The sequence below is a fragment of the Electrophorus electricus genome, chromosome 11, assembly GCF_013358815.1.
Source record: "Electrophorus electricus isolate fEleEle1 chromosome 11, fEleEle1.pri, whole genome shotgun sequence".
Lineage (NCBI taxonomy): Eukaryota > Metazoa > Chordata > Actinopteri > Gymnotiformes > Gymnotidae > Electrophorus > Electrophorus electricus.
In genome coordinates, this window is record NC_049545.1 from 9,634,059 (window position 1) to 9,657,055 (window position 22,997).

The 22,997-nt window shown below is 39.7% G+C and overlaps 1 protein-coding gene across 1 annotated transcript in view; it reads left to right on the forward strand.

The window, feature by feature from the left end:
• Positions 1 to 19,173, forward strand: part of kcnma1a (potassium large conductance calcium-activated channel, subfamily M, alpha member 1a) — a 132,206-nt gene extending 113,033 nt beyond the window's left edge. The window contains 10 exon segments of the mRNA XM_027013091.2: positions 551 to 674; positions 1,286 to 1,510; positions 2,038 to 2,230; positions 6,214 to 6,327; positions 8,768 to 8,898; positions 10,877 to 11,071; positions 11,515 to 11,633; positions 11,956 to 12,180; positions 13,603 to 13,631; positions 14,957 to 19,173. Of these exon segments, the coding sequence (XP_026868892.1) occupies positions 551 to 674; positions 1,286 to 1,510; positions 2,038 to 2,230; positions 6,214 to 6,327; positions 8,768 to 8,898; positions 10,877 to 11,071; positions 11,515 to 11,633; positions 11,956 to 12,180; positions 13,603 to 13,631; positions 14,957 to 15,108 (1,507 nt within the window). The 3' untranslated portion in view covers positions 15,109 to 19,173.
• The last annotated feature ends 3,824 nt before the right edge of the window (positions 19,174 to 22,997 follow it).

Sequence of the window (22,997 nt, forward strand, 5' to 3'; positions counted from 1 at the left end):
AACTCACCACAGGTCAGAATTCACCTCGGCATTACAGTGTATTTAAGTAATGATTTTTTTTTTCTCACTTTGGTAACTTAGATTACTCCTAAAATGTGAATTTTATTAACCTTTAGGAAATGTGTATTTATTTTTAATGTATTATAAGGAATACTATATAGTGTGAATAATATAGTTCACCCATGTATGAAAATGAATCACTGCTATAAACTCATTTTTGTATGTAGTTTTAATATTTATGTAGTTTTAGTATTTACATTTTAAACAATTACAGTGAATACAGTGAATAAACAATTACAGTGAATACAATAATAATTAAGACCGTTCCTATGGCTTAAAAGTAGGTTTTTCTTCTCCAATGGGCTAGCAGCACCTGCGGCTAGACTGCTGTGAGAGGAAAGCGAGACAGCTTGAGACTGCTGCAATCATGAAAATGAGACAGAAATTCAATCATCTTGAGCTCTGCGAGCATTTTATTGCATGTCTCTCTTGTCCTGTGATCTTGAGGGTAATGTTATTTTGTGTGTTGTCTCTTCTCTTGCCTGTGTAGACATGACCCTCTGCTTATTCCGGGAAATGAGCAGATGGAGAGCATGGATGTTAATGTGAAGAGATATGATTCCACTGGAATGTTTCACTGGTGTCCATCCAAAGACATAGAGAAGGTTATTCTGGTGGGTACTGTTCTGCACTACACACATATCACAGACCTGACACATGTCTGCTAATTGAAGTGGACGAGTAACATTACACACGTACACACGCATGCACACATGCAGAAATGCAAGAGACCACTGTGAGCCCATTCTGTTCCTAAGAAAGTTTATGTAGTCCCTTATGTGAAATAAATCTGAAGTTGAGTTAGAGAGTAAACTCAAATATGTGAGTTTAGTAACCTTTCTTAAAATCTTTCTTTGATTGTCCTTACTTGTTTATTTTATGTAGAGAAACTATCCATTGTTCTTTTCTATTTCTCATTTAGTCAGATTCAAATGATTAAAGTCACATTTCACTTGGAACATGCATTTATATTTAGGCATGTATAATACCCAAAGGAATCCTATTTTCATTCTCTTTTAGAGTTTACACTTTCCCCTAACAACAGTTTCTCTCTCAGACTTTCTGCTTGTACATGCTTTAGCTCCCTTGCTCTCTAACCCTCTTACTCTGTCTGTCTGGTGAATTGACTGACAGACTGGAGGACTGGCTCTTAGCTCAGAGCAGCTTCTCTTTTGGCTGGTCGCTTGTGATGGTGTTGCCTTTCTTTTTGGGTTTCTCTCCACAGACACGAAGTGAGGCCTCTATGACAGTTCTGAGTGGACATGTCGTGGTCTGTATATTTGGAGATGTCACGTCCGCTTTAGTAGGCCTAAGAAACTTGGTGATGCCTTTAAGAGCGAGTAACTTCCATTACCATGAGCTGAAACACATTGTGTTTGTGGGCTCACTGGATTACCTGAGGAGAGAATGGGAAACTCTACACAACTTCCCCAAGGTCTCCATCTTACCCGTGAGTACACCACAAATGCACTCAGACAAACAGGATGACACAAAGTGAGTTTTTAAACAGCACAGCAATAAGCCTGCTTTGGGAGATAAACCTGAATAATGTGCGCGTTGAATGCATCGAATCTCTAGGCAGTCGCTCTCTCTGTGCTGATGCGTCTCTAGGCAGTTTCTCTCTCTGTGCTGATGCGTCTCTAGGCAGTCTCTCGCTCTCTGTGCTGATGCGCTCCTGGTGCCAGGTTCTCTCAGCGATTGTGTGAAGCACTGGCCCAGCTGCCTGCTTTAGAGCTCGTTATCACTGGTTTGACTGAATATTAAAAGTGGACCCAAAACGCCGTCAGCAGTGGCTACCCTTTAGATTAGAGAACATCTCCACATCCCCCAGTGCATAGTTAGATCAACTGAATGTCACTGCCTTGGAAAAAAGTATACTTGTTAACTAATTTCCCACAGCTCCACAGTTCAATCTTTAATTTGTTTTTCTCCATCTTTCTCTCTCTCTCTCTGTCTTCCTTTCTCTCGTGGCTGAAGGGTACGCCATTAAGTCGAGCTGATTTAAGGGCTGTCAACATCAACCTCTGCGACATGTGCGTTATCCTGTCAGCCAATCAGAACAATATCGACGATGCTTCACTGCAGGACAAGGAATGCATCTTGGCATCACTCAACATCAAATCTATGCAGTTTGATGACAGCATTGGGGTCTTGCAGGCTAATTCCCAAGGTAAAGAGTAGCACAGGACACTTCATCTCACAGCCTGAGGGGACTTGGATGGCAGCTAGAATGTCCCTCCGCAGCATCAGTCTGCTAGGTTGCAAAACTTGCTGATTGCTATGGGCTTTAAAAGACAAAAGGGCCCCTAGTCATCTCCTAGGAAACCTAAAAGAGGCATTTCCAACAAAAAACAAAGAATGGCTAGATTACAAATGAATGACCAAGAGATAAACACAGGAACATTAGAGATTTTTTTTTACATCAATACTATTACCTTACATAGTATTCTTTATTTGTTATACTTCTAGTGTTTACTGAAGTAATTAGTCATCCTTCAGTGTACTGCGACACTTTCCTGGCTCCTTGTGTGCATGTGGGTATCGTCTCCGGTCTAATCAAAGCACTGCTAAACACCCCAAATATCCCATTGCAGACTGTGCAGTATTTGCCTCCATTAGCAGGGCTGCGGCAGATTTGTTTGCCGACAAATTGAGTTGAACAGATTGTTTATGCATTCAGATAAACATGTAACCCTCTTGTGCCCATCAGGATTCATCATCATTAAGCAGGCAGTACAAATCAGCAGCCATGCTTCTTCAGCTGCTCTTCATTACGCAAATTACACAGCCCACACAGGCTGGCCCACAACAATTAAGATTTCAGCCGTTACCGAGGTGACACTTCTGCACGGCGAGATGGAGTTGAAGCTCGGAGGTGACAGCATCTGGTAGAGGCGTGCGCGAGAATAAGCAGGGTGTGCTTTGTTGCTCGGTGGTGACTTTTCGTTTGTGAAGACCAGGTTCCCCTCACATGACCGATAATAGACCTAGCATGTCCTGTTTGTGGGAGACACGCAAGATGACACTGTCATTACTGCCCCCTCCAGGAGATCATCGAAATATTTGGCATGAGCTGCAGAAGAGCAGCAGGTAGTGTAGGTTTATTTCATTAGTAGGCTCACAAGTGACGAGAGCTTGTCGAGTCAGTGACCTATTTTGCTATTTATTCAAATAAGATATTTAAAAGTTAATAACAATAGGTAGTACTACATAAACATGTTTTCTGTACGGATGCTTTACTTACATTTTTAAACTTAACACATATTATCAAATATTGCGTACTGATGTTTTTTTTTTCTTTCTTAATATAGGACATGTATATATTTCCCAAAACTACATCATCCTGCAACATTTCTCTACCCCACTGTCAGACAACTTAGCAGCTTAGTGCAGGGTGTTGAATCTGAAGAAAAAGGTGTAAATGACTAAATCAGCAAGCCTATTGCCAGGGGAAAGGTACAGGGAAGTGTAAAGCGAGACATGCCTGAGGGCGTGTGTTTCTGTGGGGGAGGCCCTATTTTCAAGCCCTGCACCCACAGAAAAAAAAGCCATCTATTTAATCACTGCAGACATGACTCAGCTTCGTAGCAGCTTAAAACTTTTTGATAAAATTATTAACCATATATATAACCATTATTATTTGTAGTTGTGGGGGGACAGAGGTATGCAGAAGGTAAGGCAGCTTATATCTATCTATCTATCTATCTATCTATCTATCTATCTATCTATCTATCTATCTATCTATCTATCTATCTATCTATCCATCCATCCATCCATCCATCCATCCATCTGTGTGTGTGTGTATATATGTGTATGTATATATATATATATATATATATATATATATATATATATATATACATATACATATATATATATGCGCACACACACATTATTTGAATAAATATATATATACATATATGTACATGTATGTATGTATATATGTATGTATATATATGTATATATATATATATATATATATATATATATATATATATATATATATATATATATATATATATACACACATACACACATACATATATATACATATATATACACACACACACACACACACACACACATATATATACATATATATATATAAGCTGCCTTACCTTCTGCATACCTCTGTCCCCCCACAACTACAAATAATAATGGTTATATATATGGTTAATAATTAATTAAGCATTATTATTCCATTATTATTATACCTGAACCATACTTACCAGTGAAGGAAACAATTACAGGACCACTTTAATTTGTTGTACAATGTGTTATGTGCAAAGTGTGATTTAATGGCACATTAGGCTCCATGATAACCAGGTAGCCAGATAGTCAATTACACTGGCTAGTTCCAAGTCTTAATTTCTAATTTGAATATGATGCATGATCATCATTGCATATAGTCTATAATTCATTTAATATATTAATTTAATTTTACACTGTACATATATTTTTTGATAAGTCTGAAAAACTTAGTAACACTGCAGTAGACCTCACATAACCGGGTATATGCTTCTGTAAATGCTAAAGGAGAAGATGAAGGAGAACAGTCCACTGTTCATTTAATACTGTGCACATTTAAAATCGTGTGTGTGTGTGTGTGTGTGTGTGTGTGTGTGTGTGTGTGTGTGTGTAACTGTGTGTGTAACTGTGTGTGTGATTGGAGTTAGATACAAGCATTTCAAATTCTTTTAGACCACAAACAAATAATAGTGAGGTTTTCAACATTTAATAATAATAATAATAATATATTTTAAATATTACAAGATATTTCTATTTAACTGATCCTGTTTATAAAATCACCTGCTTGTAAAACAGAATTTCATGACAAATATCATACCATATGAAAACTCTTACAACAAATATACAAATATAATTTCTCATACTTACTCTATGCCTGAGTGTAACTATTATGTAGCCTACACGTTTATTCAAAAAACTAGGGGGGAATGAGTGCATACATAGTATATACAGTAGATTTTAAAGTCCATAAAATATATTTTTGCTGTTTTGTCCTCCATTGTAAAATTGTCATTCAGTGTGATATTTTTGAGTTAATCTAACGGAAAATGGCCTCTCCCACCTAACAGAAACCAGCGCGGATATGGTATGGCCCTGGTGTGAAGCTTTTCACTAGAGCATGCTGTATGCTGCAGTTCAGGTTCATGTTCAATAGTGGAAGTGTTAACGGTAGTACTACCCTCCTGGCTTTGTTGTGAAAAGTGAGAGTCACATTTCACAGACATTACGAAAAGGGTACCCATTTGGTAGTGTAGCTTCCCAGCGAGAAGCTTGACTCGCTCTGTCATTGTTCATGTGATGTGTCAACAGTGTAAACAACAGGAGAATTATTTTGTTCAGAATGTGAAATTTGGGGAAAGTGGGCAAGCGTAGTGTCTCCTTTTCTCGCATCTGCATCTGGTGCAGAAGCGCGCTGAGCGCACAAAATGCCATGCTTCTTTTAAAACTTTGTGACCCGAATCCATTCCTCACATTATGTTTGCCGCTGTTCAGAAAAAAAAGAAAGAAACTATACGCTTGCATTTTTCTCTAGTCAGCACTAAATGATGGATGTCAAAACAGGCCTGATGCATTATGCATATGGCATTACTGATTTAAGGTGTTTACTTGTCAGCTTGAGCAAATGCAAAAGTGTCAAGTCATGTGAATTCATAGTCCTGTCACTGCCGCTTGTATTTCATGGCTCCGAATCGCGTTTTCACATAAAAGGTTTTCAGGATCCACTTCACCAATTTTATGGTAACAAAATGAACAACATATAAAATTTATATCTGCCAGCTGATGGAAGGCAGCAAATGCTAAATATGTCTGCGCTGACCTCTAAAAGGCGCGTTGCAGTGCTACAGTGTTTCAAGGCTGCCGCTGGCGCCCCTGCATGCTTCTCCGACTGCCACCGGCTGCCGCTCCGTGCAGTGCTGCCACTCCTTCCTCTGCAGCGCAGACAGTGCGCTGCTTCCTGTCATGCTCCACTCCTCCTGCTGACACTAGCAGCCAAAGAATGCAGCTAACGCAGTTGCTAATTATACAGATGTCTGCAGCCACTGTGTATGTAACTATTACTATGACATCAGATATTATACACTGATTAGATGGACTGATTGTTTTCCCCTTTCCTGTCTCCTTCAGGTTTCACACCTCCTGGCATGGAAAGGTCTTCTCCAGACAATAGTCCCGTGCACGGCTTGGTCCGCCAGGGTTCTGTCACTACAGGCTCTAACATCCCAATCATAACTGAATTAGGTGAGCAGTGGAGTCATACTGCTACCATGTCAAAGTTGAATGTGATTAGAATCTAAATGAATGCCTGACAGCCACACCTTTATGTCTCAGTGCCATTGTGCCTGATGTATGTCTGTCATGCCATGCATGGTGTCCTGGAATATTCAGCAGAACAGGTCAAAGCCATGTGCTTAACAATAGCCCCTCCGATGCACAAACATAGGGCCTGATTGCAAAGGAGGCAAAAAGCATGTTGTAAAGTGGGTCCATGTATTAATAACAGTGACGGTGGCAGTATTCCCAGGGCAGGGGGACTCATGAAAGTTTCAGATCTCAGAGGGCACTAAAGCATGCGGGACCTGCCACTCCAGCTCTCTGCTGACCCAATTACAGCGCACTACAGTGGAGGGGCCTTTGACGCATCGCACACCTCGCCGCTCCGATTCCAATGGCCGCAGCAATCAGACACCACCCATGAGGCCTTCCAAAATCCCAAATATGATACGCATAATCTCAGTGCTATCAGAGCAGCCTAAAAAGTGAGAAACACCACATGAGCAAAAATGAAAATAGACCTGTTTTAGGTGTTTGCCTACATTTGCCTTTTTTTTTTTCATATACCTTGCCGCTATAGCAACGAAAACCTAAAACCCACCCATCATGGAGGTAGGCCCTGTTTACCAGTTAGGCGCAGATGGCTGATCTCTCTTTCTGCACTTACAGACACTGTGGCTCCCTTGAGGCAGATACTGGACCTTTTTAGATTTCTAATCCCACTGTTGACATGATGACTCTCTCATTTATGCTCTTCCTTTTTTGTCTGCCTTTGAACTTGTTTCAGTAACAGTTCCCCCCCCCCCCCCCCCCAACACTGTTTTATCGTCATTAGCTAAGCCTGGCAAACTACTGCCTTTGGTTTCATTCAGTCAGGAAAAAAACAATGGAATCAACATACAAATGATAACAGAGCTGGGTAAGCGGTGTCTCTGTCCTCTGCTGCGCCGTTGTGCCACTGCCTCCTCCATTGGCTTGTCTTGATTTCTGTGGCTGCAGACGAGGCCTACTCCCATGGCATCACTTTGAACACATTTTTTATTCTCGGTTCTGGTTGAAATTGACTGTCTTGTTTTGGACTTTTTTTTATGATTTTTTTTCCCCCTCCTCCCGCCTCTGTGAGCATCGCTAGGCCTTTGATCACACTAGTCTGTCCTTGTGGCTGCTTCCATAGCATCTCCCTGCAGTTCATTTCTGGAGCCCAGGCTCGTGTTCATCAGAAGCCTGTCTGAAAGACTGACGTTTCTCTTCCACAGCTCACAGGAAGTCTGGAAAGAAATCAAATTCAAAAAAAAAAAGGGAAAAAAAGAAAAAGCCCTGCAGATAAAACCTTCCTTTAAGCTGTTTATTTTTATTTATTTCTTTTGGAGCTGGTCCTAATCTCTGAAGCATACATATTGAAGAGGGGTAACACAAAGCCCCGTGTGAAACTAAACAGAAATGGGTTTCAGCCTCTTTCCTCCAGACACTGGCTACTCGAGAAAATACCCTCAAATACTCACTGCTGCTGTGGTTTAACGGAATACCTCAAATACTCACTGCTGCTGTGGTTTAACGGAATACTTCAAATACTTGCTGCCATTGTAGTTAAACTAAATACACTCAAATACTAACTGCTGTTGAAATTAAAATAAATACCATCAAATACACAATGCCATTGTAGTTCAATTAAATACCATTAAATACTCACTGCTATTGTAGTTTAACTAAATACTCAAATATTCACTGCCACTGCTGAAGTTAAACTAAATTGCCCTCAGTCAGTGCTGCTGCTGTTGAACTAAATCTGCAGATTTTCTTTCCAAATTTGCCAGTGGTGCAGAATATTTTTGCTTGTATTTGTGAACTTATATTATACCTGCCTGTCCTCATTAGTAGGAGACATATATAAGTAGATTTTGTTGACAATACTGGAATAACAATCATTCCTCACTGATTATGCTTTTCATTGCTATTTTTACTTATGATATATTCCATAGCTTATGTATTTGGTTTTAGCTGAAAATGAATTGTCATATTGCAAATACTTTGCAAAACTATTCATGGTGCACACTTTTCAGGTACAGTAGTGCTGTATTCCAGATATGTTTACTTGCTTTTTAAAAATCTTCTTTTTAGGTTATTGAAAATTGTTGGTTCTTTCAAACTGCATGATCTTTGAAGTGCATGGTTGTTTATTTCATTGTTTGTTTCATCATTATTTTCACTGTTATCTCAAATATGGGCACAACATGTACAGCATTCAAGCAGCTGTTCAATACTGGGATAGGTTATTTAAAGTAGGTTAACTAAACTTCCTCTGTTGGAAAATCACATGGCGTGTCTATAAGCTCTTGCGCTTGGCATGTCAATAAAATGGTTGCCCTGCTTTTAGCATCGGTTTTAATGATGTTTCTCTGTGCCACAGTGAATGACTCAAATGTTCAATTCCTGGACCAAGACGATGATGATGACCCGGATACGGAGCTGTACCTGACCCAGCCGTTTGCTTGCGGTACTGCCTTCGCTGTCAGTGTGCTAGACTCCCTCATGAGTGCTGTGAGTTTAATACAGAGCACCCACAAATATGTCACTCACAAAGTGGTAGCACAGCTCCTCCCACTCACATATACAGTTAGATGTAATGGCAGTAACTTTTTTGTTCATCCAAACATTTTTTTTTAATTCACCAGAGGGCAACTGCATAACAGTAAGGTGTTGCTTTTAAACCAGAACGTAGTTGGGTATTATGTATGTGCATGTGGATAAGTACGGTCATGATAATACTGGCATTTCTTGGAGTTAATTAAAAACAACATTATTTCTAATGTGGAAAATGTGTGACTATATACGTGAAGTTAATTGAAGGAGGGAGAAAGTTGCTAAATGTCTAGTTTTAAATATGACTAAACTATTGAGCTGTTTTGCCTTTTATTCATTATGGAATAGAAAATAAAGGAATAAAATGAATGTCATTTTTCAATCTTTGACTTTTACTGCTATTACAAAGTGATTTGCATTGTCAGCAAGGTTTGTGTGTGTACTCTGTTAAAGAGCTTAATGATAGAGTGAACAAAGTGCCTTGTCAGAAGCTTTAGCAGAGTTACATTTTTCTCCCATCATGGGGTGTTATGCAGAATTACATGAAGGTGTCTCCTGATCTGTGGAAGCTAATCCTCTGAAACAGTGCATAGGAGAGAAGCAGCCTCAGACTGTACTGCGCTTAGATGTAGGACTCCAGTGTTACTGCTAGGCAGAGGTTCATAAATGAAACGCCACATTGATCAGACAGTACTGTCAGCTGCAGTGACATCAAAAGGAAAGTTGTTGCCAAGACTCTTCATATAATGTGTCATGCAATGAACTTTCAAAAGGCTTATTAGATCTTTTAACAAGGTAAGTGCTCGACTTCTCTGTAATGGCATGCCCTGACACACAAGGTGGCTTCCTAAGAGGTCCAAAAGCTTTAATCTCTAAACAATGTCATCTTGGTTAGAGGGAGAGATGAGCATGTTCTCCTCTCCTTCTTTCTTCACCCTTCTTTTCTCCCTTACCTGTGACCACTGCTACCCCCTTATCCGCACGATGGCTTCATTCCCGGCCCTTTCACTCTGAGTGAAGTTAGAACAAAGCAGTCTTCAAGTGCGCTGCACTCTGGGCAAAGGTGAAGCTGCCTAATACACAGTTCTCATCCATCATTCAGCTGAATGGTGCTGTCAGGATTCTGAAGAGGTGTCATTCTGGCGCACAGTCCGAATAGCACATTCCTCTCAGGCCAGCTCCTGACACACACACACACACACACACACACACACACACACAGAGAGAGAGAGAGAGAGAGAGAGAGAGAGAGAGAGAGAGAGAGAGAGAGAGAGAGAGAGAGAGAGAGAGAGAGAGAGAGAGAGAGAGAGAGAGAGAGAGAGAGAGAGAGAGAGAGAGAGAGAGAGAGAGAGAGAGAGAGAGAGGTATCTGGCTCTGGCAACAATACATAGTCAGCACCATGCAATCATGTCGAGGAGTGGATGGGTGTCAGCTCTGTACTGTAATAACAAGGTGACAAAGCACAGACTGACCTGAAATTTTCTGTCTTGATTTTCTTCTCTGTACTAAAACTTATTATTATTAATTGTTTCATTTTTGTATATATGGATTACCATATAAGATGAACTGCATCTGTGAAGCTGTACATTTAGATCTCACCCGCTGATTGCAATCTGAGCTACATAAAGATAATTAGTTCGAGTAATGATAATTGATATAAGAGAAGTCTTCTGGCACTGCCATGTGTGAAATGCTCTCCTGGTAAGCATGGCTGGTGATATCAAATGGATGTTGTAGAAGAGAAAAACAACAACAACAACAACAACAGCAGCTGGCTTAATTGTGTTCCTGTGTCTCTTCCCGTCTTGGGGAATGCGATGTGAAGCGACAGCTCAGGGTCTAGATAACAAGGCTAGGAGTAGCTCCAGAACCCTCACTGTCTCCCGCTGTTCCTCTAATGGCGCTCCTGTCCGTATCCCCCGCCTTATCTCGGCAGACGTACTTCAACGACAACATCCTGACGCTGATCCGGACGCTGGTGACGGGAGGGGCCACGCCGGAGTTGGAGGCCCTGCTGGCGGAGGAGAATGCTCTGCGTGGGGGCTACAGCACTCCACAGACGCTGGCTAACAGGGACAGGTGTCGCGTGGCCCAGCTGGCCCTCTACGACGGGCCCTTTGCAGACTTGGGGGTAAGTGGGCGCTTAAGGGGAGCTGACACGTTTTGTCACTCTCACCAGCAGCACGGCGCCCCGTGTTCACTGCCTCCGCCACTCGCTAATGCAAACTGAACCCACTGTGGAGGAGGTCCAGGCACTGCGCCTGTGTGAATGCATGAGTGTGTGGGTGGGTGTGCGGGGGTGGGCCGGTGGTACAAGAGGCAGTTGGGTGAAAAAATAGGGCTGTCTCAAACTATTCCTTGTATTTTTTTCATGCATTATCAGGCTGCATAACAGGGATCCATATTTTTCTGTCACAATAGCTTTTGGGTCACACACAGATCATACAAATTCAGTGGATATTTCTGTGGTTCACATAGTCCAAAAGTAAAAGGCTATGTGCTCCACAGGTCAGGTTTTGTTTTTTTGGTGTATTAACTGCTACCCAAAGTACTAATTTTTCTTCTCTCTTGTAGGATGGTGGTTGCTATGGGGATTTATTTTGTAAAGCATTAAAAACATACAACATGCTATGCTTTGGCATCTATAGATTAAGAGATGCACATCTAAGCACACCAAGCCAGTGCACAAAAAGGTGAGCTCTTTGCTCCAGGCCACGTGTCTTCCAAAGGGTTTCCACTCCAAACAACCCTTTCACATGCTCCAATCTTTAAATTTTCTAACCTGTTCATATATTCAATATATATTGACTGGTGCAAAGGTTGTGTTGCTGTACAGTAATGCATACATATAGGGTTGTTTGCTACTCAATTCAAAACATACATTTAAGAAGAAAAAATGCTAGATTAGGCGCTGTTAAGATATCATGGCCATTTTACTGAAAGTTAATCATTTTTGATGATTACGTGTTATTGTCACACACTTCCAGTGAATTCAATGTGCTAATACTTCCACAGATATGTCATCACCAATCCGCCGTATGAGTTTGAGCTGGTCCCCACAGACCTGATCTTCTGCCTGATGCAGTTTGACCACAACGCGGGCCAGTCCCGCACCAACCTGTCCCACTCCTCTCATTCCTCCCACTCGTCCAGCAAAAAGAGCTCCTCTATTCACTCTATCCCTGCCACCAACCGGCAGAACCGCAGCAGCAAGTGCCGTGAGGCACGGGACAAACACAAGTAAGATGCCCTGCCCCCCCGTGGGCCATTTCACCCTCGTGCTGTGCGTGCTTCCTGTGTGTGCGAGTGTGTGTGTGCGTGCTTCTTGTCTTTTGAGCATATGTCAAATAGAAAGGAAAATGTGTGTTTTTTAATTTGTTTGTGAGTTTGCTGTGTGCTCATGTGCATGTGACTCTTGCCCCCAGCTCATATTGAAATCATTGGTTCATTGCTTATGTCCACCACACGTTTACCTCAGAACCATAACAGCACAAGTCTGCATATGGCTGTTCCATTATGATGATGCAACCAATCACCCACTTTAAAGCAATTTGCTTTTCCAAAGCAAGCCTTGCAAAATTCTATCTTTATTTAGAGTATACAAAATCACTTTTTTCCAGTACTGGTAGATGGTTTTAGATTTATCTAATAAGTGTCTTGATGTTTTGACTATAGATGTTTGGTTGTGTGTTTATCCACTAATATTTGTATATCAAACATATACAAATATTTATTTTGTGGTTTGTTCTCATATTTGAGTGATAGAAGTCCATATGACTATAAACATTTCTGACATGGCCTAAGTCCTTATGTCCAGTTAGAATAGAACAGAACTTTCATTGCCTTCCTGGGTGGTCTCATCTCCATTTGTCTTTAAGTGAATTGCATGTTCATGTTTTAGTTTGTGTCGATTATTTTTTAGCTATGTTTTTGGTAATATTGAATTTGCTAGTTCGGGTGTAGAGCTGATAAAATGTCACAACATTAAGGTTCCACAACATCCCGAGATCCTTGCAGATGCAGCAGCTGTGCTGGTTCTTTAAATAAATTCATTTTGGATCAAATGGTCAAATGAAGGAACAAAAAAAAGCTTTTTACAGGGTTGTTTGGAAAGACCATCCCTTCCAAAAAGCCTGCAACTGCAAGGTATTCCAGAAAGTTTTTAAACATTTTATTTTTAGAAACTAAAGCATATAAATATCTTCTCTCTAGTAGAAAAACATAGGGTACCTAAATTACATAATGACAAATAATCTTACATATTACAGATATTTTTAGAGTAAGACAGAAATCCTTTATCACAAAGACATAACCATTAGTATTATTTACTTTTATATATATATATATATATATATATATTACAGATAAATTTCTATCACTAGAATACAGATAATAATATGCTCTTATTCCTGTGTGTAGGTATTTCACAAAAAGCAATATTATACTTAAATAGATATTAAAACATTTGTAGTTAAATGAAGGCTTTAATGCTAGGGAACTGTTTGAAAAAAATCCCAAACCCTAATTTGACTGAATGTGACCTTTTTTTTTCTAAAACTCCAATATAACATAAAGGACATGGTCATGTCAGTAACCTTGTTTTAGACATGTTACTTGCCTTAAGAAATGTAAAACTTACTTAGACCACTTCTTTTTCTAAAGTGCAACAAGGATGAATAGAATGAGCCAAGGTATGCAAGTTAATGATTATGCATGATATAGCACCTGTTGTGAGATATTTTAATCATAACTGTCCTTGTGGAGCTCTGGTATGAGAGGGGATGTTGATTTTACTTTCAGAGGAAGTCATGCCCACATTTCACTGTTGCTTTCCAGTAGAAAGCAATTGGCTGCTTCTGCTGCCTAACTCTTGTCATGCTTAGGATCACCCAAGCATTGCATGTGGTTGATCATCCTCTATCTTTTTAACTCTATACCTGAGTTCATCTGATCAGTTTCTCTGGACACCCCCCTCTATTTGTTTGATTTCCTCTTCATGTATGTATCATTTAGGTTTTGTAGACAAATTGCATTGTGTGAGAGGTCTGTGTGTTTGCACATTATTCCTATACATCAATCTGATGATTCATTAACTCCAAATTTTCCATGTGAATCAGTGGAAACAGGATCTGTACTCCAGATTGAGTGCTTTTCCCCACTTTGCGTAACAAACTGCAAGTTGCTGAACTCTAAATTGAGGATTGGCCCAATCAAAACTTCCTCAGGAAAGTTGACAGCTAAATGTCCTCTCGGCAGAAGTCTCATCAAAATGTACGAAAGGGAAACATGATGAGAAGCCCAGTGCTTCTGAAATTGGTTCCCTTAACTCTTGCCATGCCGGAGGATGGCTCAGGGCAATACAAGTGCCAGTATCAGTAGTGAACTCGGGGGAATGGAGCGAGGTGGCTGACTCCTTGCTCCACGGCAGGTTCAGCTGCACTCACATCAAACGCGCGCGCTCTGACACTCCAGCCTGCAGGCCTCCGCCGGCTGACACGCCGCGCTCGGCAGCAACTTTCACGTTGGAGTCGGAGTTAGGAATGTCGCAGTGCTTGGAAATGACACTGCCTGTGGGAACTTGAGCAGGATGAGGACGGAAATTCGTCCCACGTGTGGCTTAGGTCCTCTGTAATTTGGCACGCTGTGTCTCATTTCCCAGAGTCATGCGACTTGTCGGACTTCAGAGTGGCTTGACCCCACCATGATAATGAACACAAAAACACAGCATGATGTATCCCATTCCTTTAGCCTACAGTATGTCCCTTGATGTGTTTAGAGGCTGTAAGTGCTTTTACATACATTTTGCTGTCTTATAGAGAGGGAAAGATAGCATTAGCAGACACCCACAACCTGTATTTTCACCCTGTGGTTGTTGAATGTCATTTATCTTCTGTAGATAGAAAGAAGGTTTTTTTGTTAAACAGAGAACTGGGATCAGTTGTGCAGGTATTTTTTGTACTAATGCTGTCCTTTCCTGTCCTGTCCCCTGCCTCCTTTGTGCCTGGCTGTCTCACAGAAAAGAAATGGTTTACAGATGAACCGCAATACGCCTATCCAAGGAACATTCAAATCAAGCCCATGAGCACTCACATGGCCAATCAAGTCAATCAGTACAAATCCACTAGCAGCCTGATTCCACCTATCAGAGAAGTCGAAGATGAATGCTGAAGGCCTGGCGTTGTATGGCGGGGAGGAAGTTGGAACATCCTATCATAAAAGATGGGTGGTGATGGTGATGATGATGATGATGATGATGATGATGATGATGATGATGATGATGATGATGATGAAGATACCACTGTACTTCCCTTGCACCACAACCCAAGGGTTTTGTTGTGATCATGAAAACTGGAAGGGACCTCCCATGTGTATACCTTTAATGTTACTTCCATGTTTTTGGAAATTTTTAATTTATAAATGTATACATAGTGATGTATAAAGACAATCAATTAAGGATTGTACAGCCCCCTAGCACTTTTTGAAATTATGTTATAACAGTAAAAAAAAAGGTACTTCCTGTAATTCTTTGCAATATCTCATGTCTGTTGTGACCTGACTCTGTGCAGAAGGGTTTGTGTTATGGAGGATGAGGGTCACAGTCATTAAGCTCGTTCTAACATTACCCAAAGAACCTCGTCTGAAGTGTCTGAAAAGTCCCACTAGTTGAGTTTCGCACACTCTCATCTGCTTCTTTTTGCACTAAACATAATCAAGTTAATGTTGAATAACTTGAGACATCAAATGTTGCTCTGGGTTGCTTGCTGGGTTATCTCTGGGTAATAGAGTCTCTGCTTTTCGCTGAGTGGTAAGGGAACCTGCTGGCTGAGAGGGTAGCGCGAAAGGCCCTGTTCGTGGAGATGGGTGATGAGTGTTGGCTTGACAGGGGGTGCATGGACCTCAGTCGTGCATGCTGTGTGCCAGGGGCGTTCATTTGACAACTGAGTACATGTTGTGCACAACCTAATATATAGTGACCGAACGTGACATCCTTTCCATCCATATGCACCGTCCAGTTCATCATATATGAGAATGTATTTGCCATATTCATGTAATAATGCGAAAGGTTGTCCCTAGCTTAGCCCTTAAAAATTGGCAATACATTGTGAGGATATGCACTACTTTGGTCAATGTCTTTCCATCATGCTTGACTGCTGCTGTTGCTGTGGTTGGAAAACTGTGTGATTAATGCTCATAATGTGTTCGTTTCAAAAAGGCACAGGACACAAATGCAGGTTTGTGCCTGTGGATCTTTTATTAATATAAAATGAATGAAATACACACTATACTCATATGTTGATAATCCTACTATGATTGAGCTTTCAATTCATATTTAACATTTGCTCCCACTAGAACAAAAATAAGTATTGCTTCGAACATTGATATGTGTATGGTTTAATATGCCACATATTGCGAAAAGTGGGCATCCATGGTTCCTCCCTCTGAGTGTAGCCACTGCCTGACACACTGTTGGCACAGAGGCAGAAATATGTGCTTGGATGTTCTCTGTGACCAGCCATGGTGCCTGAAAACTGTAGAGAGACTTAGACTGATGGACAAAGCAAGCTCAATCATAGTTGTCAATTATCACCAAAAAAGTGAATCTTGAAAATTTAATGTGTTGCTCTGGTACTAGACTGGACAGAATGAACTACACTTAACAACTGGAATGGGTGTGTAGCCTTTATGTTAAGTGGGAGGTATACAAATACACATGTTAAACAGAACTTTGAACTTTGCTTCAAATATTCTGTCAAATTTATACATACTGTACGTACATACTTATTTTTTATCCATATGAGCGTAATCATTTTGTACTTATTTTTATACATATCAAAGAACTTTATTTCTAAAATTATCTTAAATGCATCTTACCAAGATTACAGTGCATACCAGTTTACTTTGGTGTTCATTTTCCCCTTGGCAACAGAACATATCACATTGCTTTAATAAGCTCAAACAAAATGTCTACAAAATGTCGATATTATGTTATAGGAGACAAACTGAGTCAAAAAGGTACAACCTCAGCAATCCATTTTTTTTTTTTTTTTTTGTGGAACGTACTTTGATGCTTGATACATGGGCTGCATTGGAGGACTGCTTTGTAGCTAAATGTATTTAAAATAGTATACTATGTAACTTTCATCGGCTAATATTTAAATATCGGTACACTCAAATTTAATTCCAAGTTAAAAGCGAATGTGAAAAGATTCATGGATGGATACAAACAGTAAGGTGCATGATGATGGGTCATTGCTAATGGTTTGTATCTACTCTTTCTCTTACATGGGTAGAATTGATAATGTAATTGTTGATGCTGACCTAAATTAGGTCTCAGGAAACAGAGGAACATGCTGATGTATATTCAAGTGCGTACATCTATAATTCACTCAAAATGACATTTAAAATGTCCTCAGTCAGCAGTGAGCAAATGGACATGGTTATAGACATAAGACAAAAAGACACTGACAAAATTCCATCTGCTAAGGGAAAAAAAACAGATATATAGTGAAGTATGTTGTGCACATTCTAACCATTATAGGACACATTTTATTTTCAGAAGAAAAAGGATCTCCGCTTTAATGTTTGTCTACTGGATGTAGTATGATATTACTGCAGCCAACTAGGCTTTGTCCTGAAGTGATTTTTTGAATTGTGAATACATTGATGTTACACTTTGTAGCAAGTAGATTTCTTTAAAAAAATGTATGTACAATGTATGTAAAATTGGATTGTCAATGACATACTTGCTAGCCTGAAAAAATGAATTCTAATCTAAAAATCAATCATGAATCACTATCAGTGGATAGTTGGAGTTAAAAGTTCATATTATTATTTTTTTCATCAATGATTTGTCTATGTAAGATCCTTTTCCTGTAATGAAGCTCTTGCAGTACATTACAAAAAAAGCTGAATGGGTGAAAGCAGGTTTCATTTACTGACAGTTTAGAAGCTTTTGGAGGCTAGTACAAGCTTTTTTTTAATACTAAATTATATATATGAATTCTTTAATGATTCTTTAATGATGTCAAAGTTTACATTCCATTTTTCAGCTTTTAAGTCAGTCATTTGCATGAAAGTCACAATCATTAATTTATTTACATTTGCTTTGTAAATTAGGCTTCGGAGATAGCTAACATGAAAATAATAATAGTAATATTAAAAAATTAATCAGGATTTCTCATTTAGGAGAAAAGAAATCAATATACATTGTTTTATTTTTCTAGAACTTGAGATGTTTTTTCACCCCTAAAGTCTGTCCACAAGGTGATCAGTGAGGGTTGTTGTTTAGCTTGACTTTTTGACTTTCTTCTCCAGTGCAACAAGATTCCTATTAGTACCATGCAGTACCATGCAGTCTATGTGTGCATAATGGAAGGGGAAGACATATCCTCTCCATGTGAGTCTGTCTGAAGTGCCATGGTGCTGTCTCCTAAGTAGCATCATTCAGTCATGTGGTAAAAAGAGGCTGATTCATTTGTGTACAGTGGCATCTAATACTGGCATGGAGAACATCCAAGCCATCTATGCCTCCATGCCAGTGCTGTGCCAGGCAGTGGCCAGACTAAGGAGGAACACTCCAAGGCCCACTACAGCGAAAAGTGGCATCTACACTGGCGAAAAGGTGAACACATGCATAGCCCAACTGTAGAACTCATAAGGTTTTAAAACATATTGAAACTTTAAAGCAAAGGATTAATAATACAAAAACATGGGGACTAATAAATTAACACTGACTGAAAGATGCAGGAGGGGCACTAAATGAGTTTTTTAGTTTGTATGATCATCTGTCTTATTTGTTCAAGAGTATTTTAGTTAAACTATATCAGCTTTAAGTACAACCTTACTAATATATGTCATATAGCACTGTCATCTTGCAGAATTCTGGCAATTTTATTCTAATGTATACAATAAACTGTATGAGGGAATTAAGTCTTAAGATGAAATTCCATCAGGTATTTTTTTTCAGTTAAAAATTACAGGACATTACATTTATATTTAATTATTGGCATATTCATTACAGGAAAAGGGAATTTATCATAGCAGATTTAATTATTTTAACTGTTTTAGATAATGGATAAATGAAGAAATTGATGGTGCTGAGTTGATCTACCTGACTCTGTCAAATATAACCTGCTGATAAATATACTGTCTTGTACAAAAGGTTTGTACATAAATTGTACATGTTTCTTTTTGTATTTTCTCAAATTAAAATGGATGTATTTGTGTTCTAAATGGTCATTTAAGTATTTGTTGTTTTTTCCACTGCTGCAGTTCATTGCTGTCGTAATGCAAGCAAAAACCACAAAACAGGACCTTCACTTAACAGCCAACACTTAATGAAGCAAAAATGTAGGCAACAGAATTAATGGCAGATTTTGGTCTATTTATTTACTAGAAACTCAAGACTTCAGTATATTTATTTACTAGACTATATCTGTGTGCATATATAAGGGAGTCAATGGTCATGGATTTTCTTCCAAGGAAGCACATGTAAATGTAAGTTGCTCTGGATAAGTGTGGCAGCCAATTGTTATAGACACATACAAAGCTGTTATTCTCTAGCATACGTTAGTCAGAATTACTAGCACCATTGATACATATGAATAAAGAAGCTATATGAAATAAATAGCATGAATAATGAATTGTGATACAATCAAACATGGTGAAATGTTATGCTTTCATTTTAAAACAGTAACTCCACACATACAGTAAATCTGTACAAATGTTTTCAACTGCTTTAGGCTGGATATTGCAAGTCCAGCTTAACTGATTTCAAGTCAACTGGAAGATCTACAAAAACAACTGACTGAAAACAAAAGGAAAAATGGCCATTTGTTTTTCTGTACATGAATACGGTTAGCAAAGATGCTCTGAACTGGAAGAAGTACAATGTCAGATCAAAAATACAAAAGGATTATACATGGAGTGTAGTGTTTTCCAACGTTAATTAACATTTAAAGTAAAGGCTTTAAGGAACATTTTCACTAAGTACTAAATTTTGGAATATTGATAACGTTCCTAATCAAATTACTTAAAATTTACAGGATAAAACATTGATATCCACTTATGTTTGAACATTACAAATTTTGCACTCATGATTTCATGCAGTGTTATTCCTCACACTAATCAAGGGTGACAATAATTCTGAAAGTAAATGGAAATCTAACCCTTATTGCGAGCAGTGAGCTGCAGTGAGTCTACATACAAATAGCATGCAGTAAAGCTTCAGGCTAAGACGTGAGCTTGACTCTCTAACACACCAAAATAAAGGAAGGTGGAAGTTGAACAGATGTTGGTGGTGCTGCTGAGTTGTAGCCTGATAAAGGTGGCACCCAGATGGCTTAAATTGATGGCTTGTTAGTAAGGACTGGCCCCTTTGTGAGATGTTTTCAAAATGATTGATTTATGATAAAGTGGCTCCCTCTGTGTGCACCAGGCAGAACTGATTCAGATCAATTTCAGTGAAATTGATTGATCAGCCATTTAACTTGGCAGTGTGTTTACCAAAAGTAACCATGCAAGACTCATTCTCCCAGTCTCTCATAATAAAACACTTTAAACTACCAGTTCACCATCAACAAGAAGATATTTCAAAAACATAATAGTTTTATGATGTTTACTGAACACAGATCTAACCAACCATACACATATTAAAAGTTTTTACTGCACTATGAGTATAGCTTACTGGAATATGTTGGATAATGTATTTTATACAGTGTGTTTAACAATACAGTACAGTATTACACAGCTAGCAATTTGTCACAAGAAATTCATGGTGGAAGTGGGGGTGGAATATTCTTAGAACAAATCTCTCTCTCTCTCTCTCTCTCGATCTCTCACTGTGAGAATGTCTTGGTATCATGGAGACAAAGCACTCCAGCTCTCAGCCTACAAATCATCTCACAATGGACACTTTATCCTGTCCTCTAGATAATTGTGGTTGAAAACAGCCCTCTACATTCTCACCTTGGGATGAAGTGGCCCCATCATGCTGCTTATTAACGATTTTACACAGTGAGCCATGGCTTCAGGCCTGTCAGCATGCCAATAATATTTACTGTCTGACACATGGGCTCTGGGGGGGAAGTGCCAAGGAGGTGGGGGATCGTTGATTAGACTGATCTGGCTGACAGCACCCTCAACGCCAGCCTCTTCTCAAAATAACCTCACAGGGACATCTTTTGGAAAGACATGCTTGTAGCTATAACCCAAACTCAGGCTGATTATTCTGACTTCAGGTCAAACAGGAACAAAACAAGGTACTGATACTCAAATCCAAGATTGTAAGTAACCCAAGAAATCTTTCAGTGCTTGACTTTTAAATCAGTTACTTCAAGGTGATGATATCAGGATAACACAATGGCCCTCCAAGGCAATGCTTATGCATTTTTCTGCATGAACAGAACAGGCATATGAGTTGCCATTACAGGCCATTTGGCAAATCAATAAACTCTGAAATCAATTTTCTATGTGGTTTGTCAGCAGAGCAAATAAAACAGAGAAATTTCTGATATTGACCTCTTAACAATCGATGTGTGGAGCTCTGACAGGATTTGTTATTAACATGACAACTTTCAGAATTAATTATAGCTCCATTTTTGTCTGTGGCAGAAATCTAAATATTTAAGCACTCTACACATACAAGAGTCAAAACATCATTCCAAAAAAGGAAACAGGACTGGGAAGCCTTGTACAAGCAAGAAATAGCTATCACCGTGGCAACAGTGCAGGCCCATGGCCACAGCGACCCCCTTTGAGTCACATTCGACATCGTCCACAGGAGCCCTCCAGGGCCCCGGCTCTGTCATGATAATAGTTTCCATGACGATGCGGCACACTTGGTGCATCGGTGCCAGCCCAGATAAACAGTGATCCTTTACAAAAACAAGAAGGTCATTACGGCAGCTTGTCAAATCAATGCTGCGAGTGTCCCGGCTGATTAAGCCATCCCCTCTCAGCTCTGACACCGTGTCAATAGTGCCAGGCCGTCTGAGTGCGCTCAGATGATTGGAGTGAAATGCCCATCAGTCAGAGAGCTGAGCTAGACTAATGATTCCCTGTGCTGCCTATTAGAGCTACATGACAACTCAATCCTCCTCTCCACCAGAGAGAGGGAGAGGGAGAGAGTGAGTGACCTTGTTGCATCGTTTGCAGCTGAATGAAATTGGCAAGAGCACTTAATCTTTACCTGAGACGATTAACAGAATTAAAGAGGGACGAAAAAGGCACAGAGGTTTGGTTGTTTTCATGCCTTCACCTCTATTTGTAATTGTTTTCCTCTTCATTCACTTTAGAAGACATCATCTTTCATCAAAGTGAAAAAACACCTCCCGTGTCTGCTCCAGCACTCCTCTCCAGTAACTCTATGTAATGCAGAATATGCATGGCAGCTACTCATCGCCTCTGGGTGCTCAAAGCAGGCCAGGCCTGTGGGGAAGCTTGTGACAGCCTCATCCCATTGACTTCTCCATTTTGTCAGCAGGGGCTCATCCCTCTGTGCCCTGCTGCTGATGCAGATGTTAAGCTGGAGGAGTCCACTGGCACGCTGGAGAAAAACCCGAACAAATCTATGCTCTCAACTGGCATCACACAGCCTTACCCACTCCAGCTAGGGATTTGCCTAATTACCTAGTATTAATGGACCCCATTAAAGTTGCTAATCTTGATTTACTTTTCATCAGACAAGGAAACTAAGCTAGCGTACAGAGACAAAACTCAACTGTCTCTAAAAGCCTGCATACACTACACTGAACATGCTGTGGCAGTTTCCTGAGCTTGAGAGCTGAACTTGAGAGCATTCTTTTTCTCACACTTGACAAAGAGGCAGACATTCCATTCCATTGGGACAATGACAGGTTGTTCTCATTTTTGTATTTAATAATAGTTACCAATAGTCCAATAGTTCTACTGCTGCCTCAATAACGGACAGAGCTACCAAATCAATAAATAACCTCAGAAAAGCATTTCGACTGGAATCTCACAGTGTTGTAATTCATGTAACATTAAAGAGAGTAAATCAAGTGACTGCAATGCTATTCTTATATTAATTTGCTTAT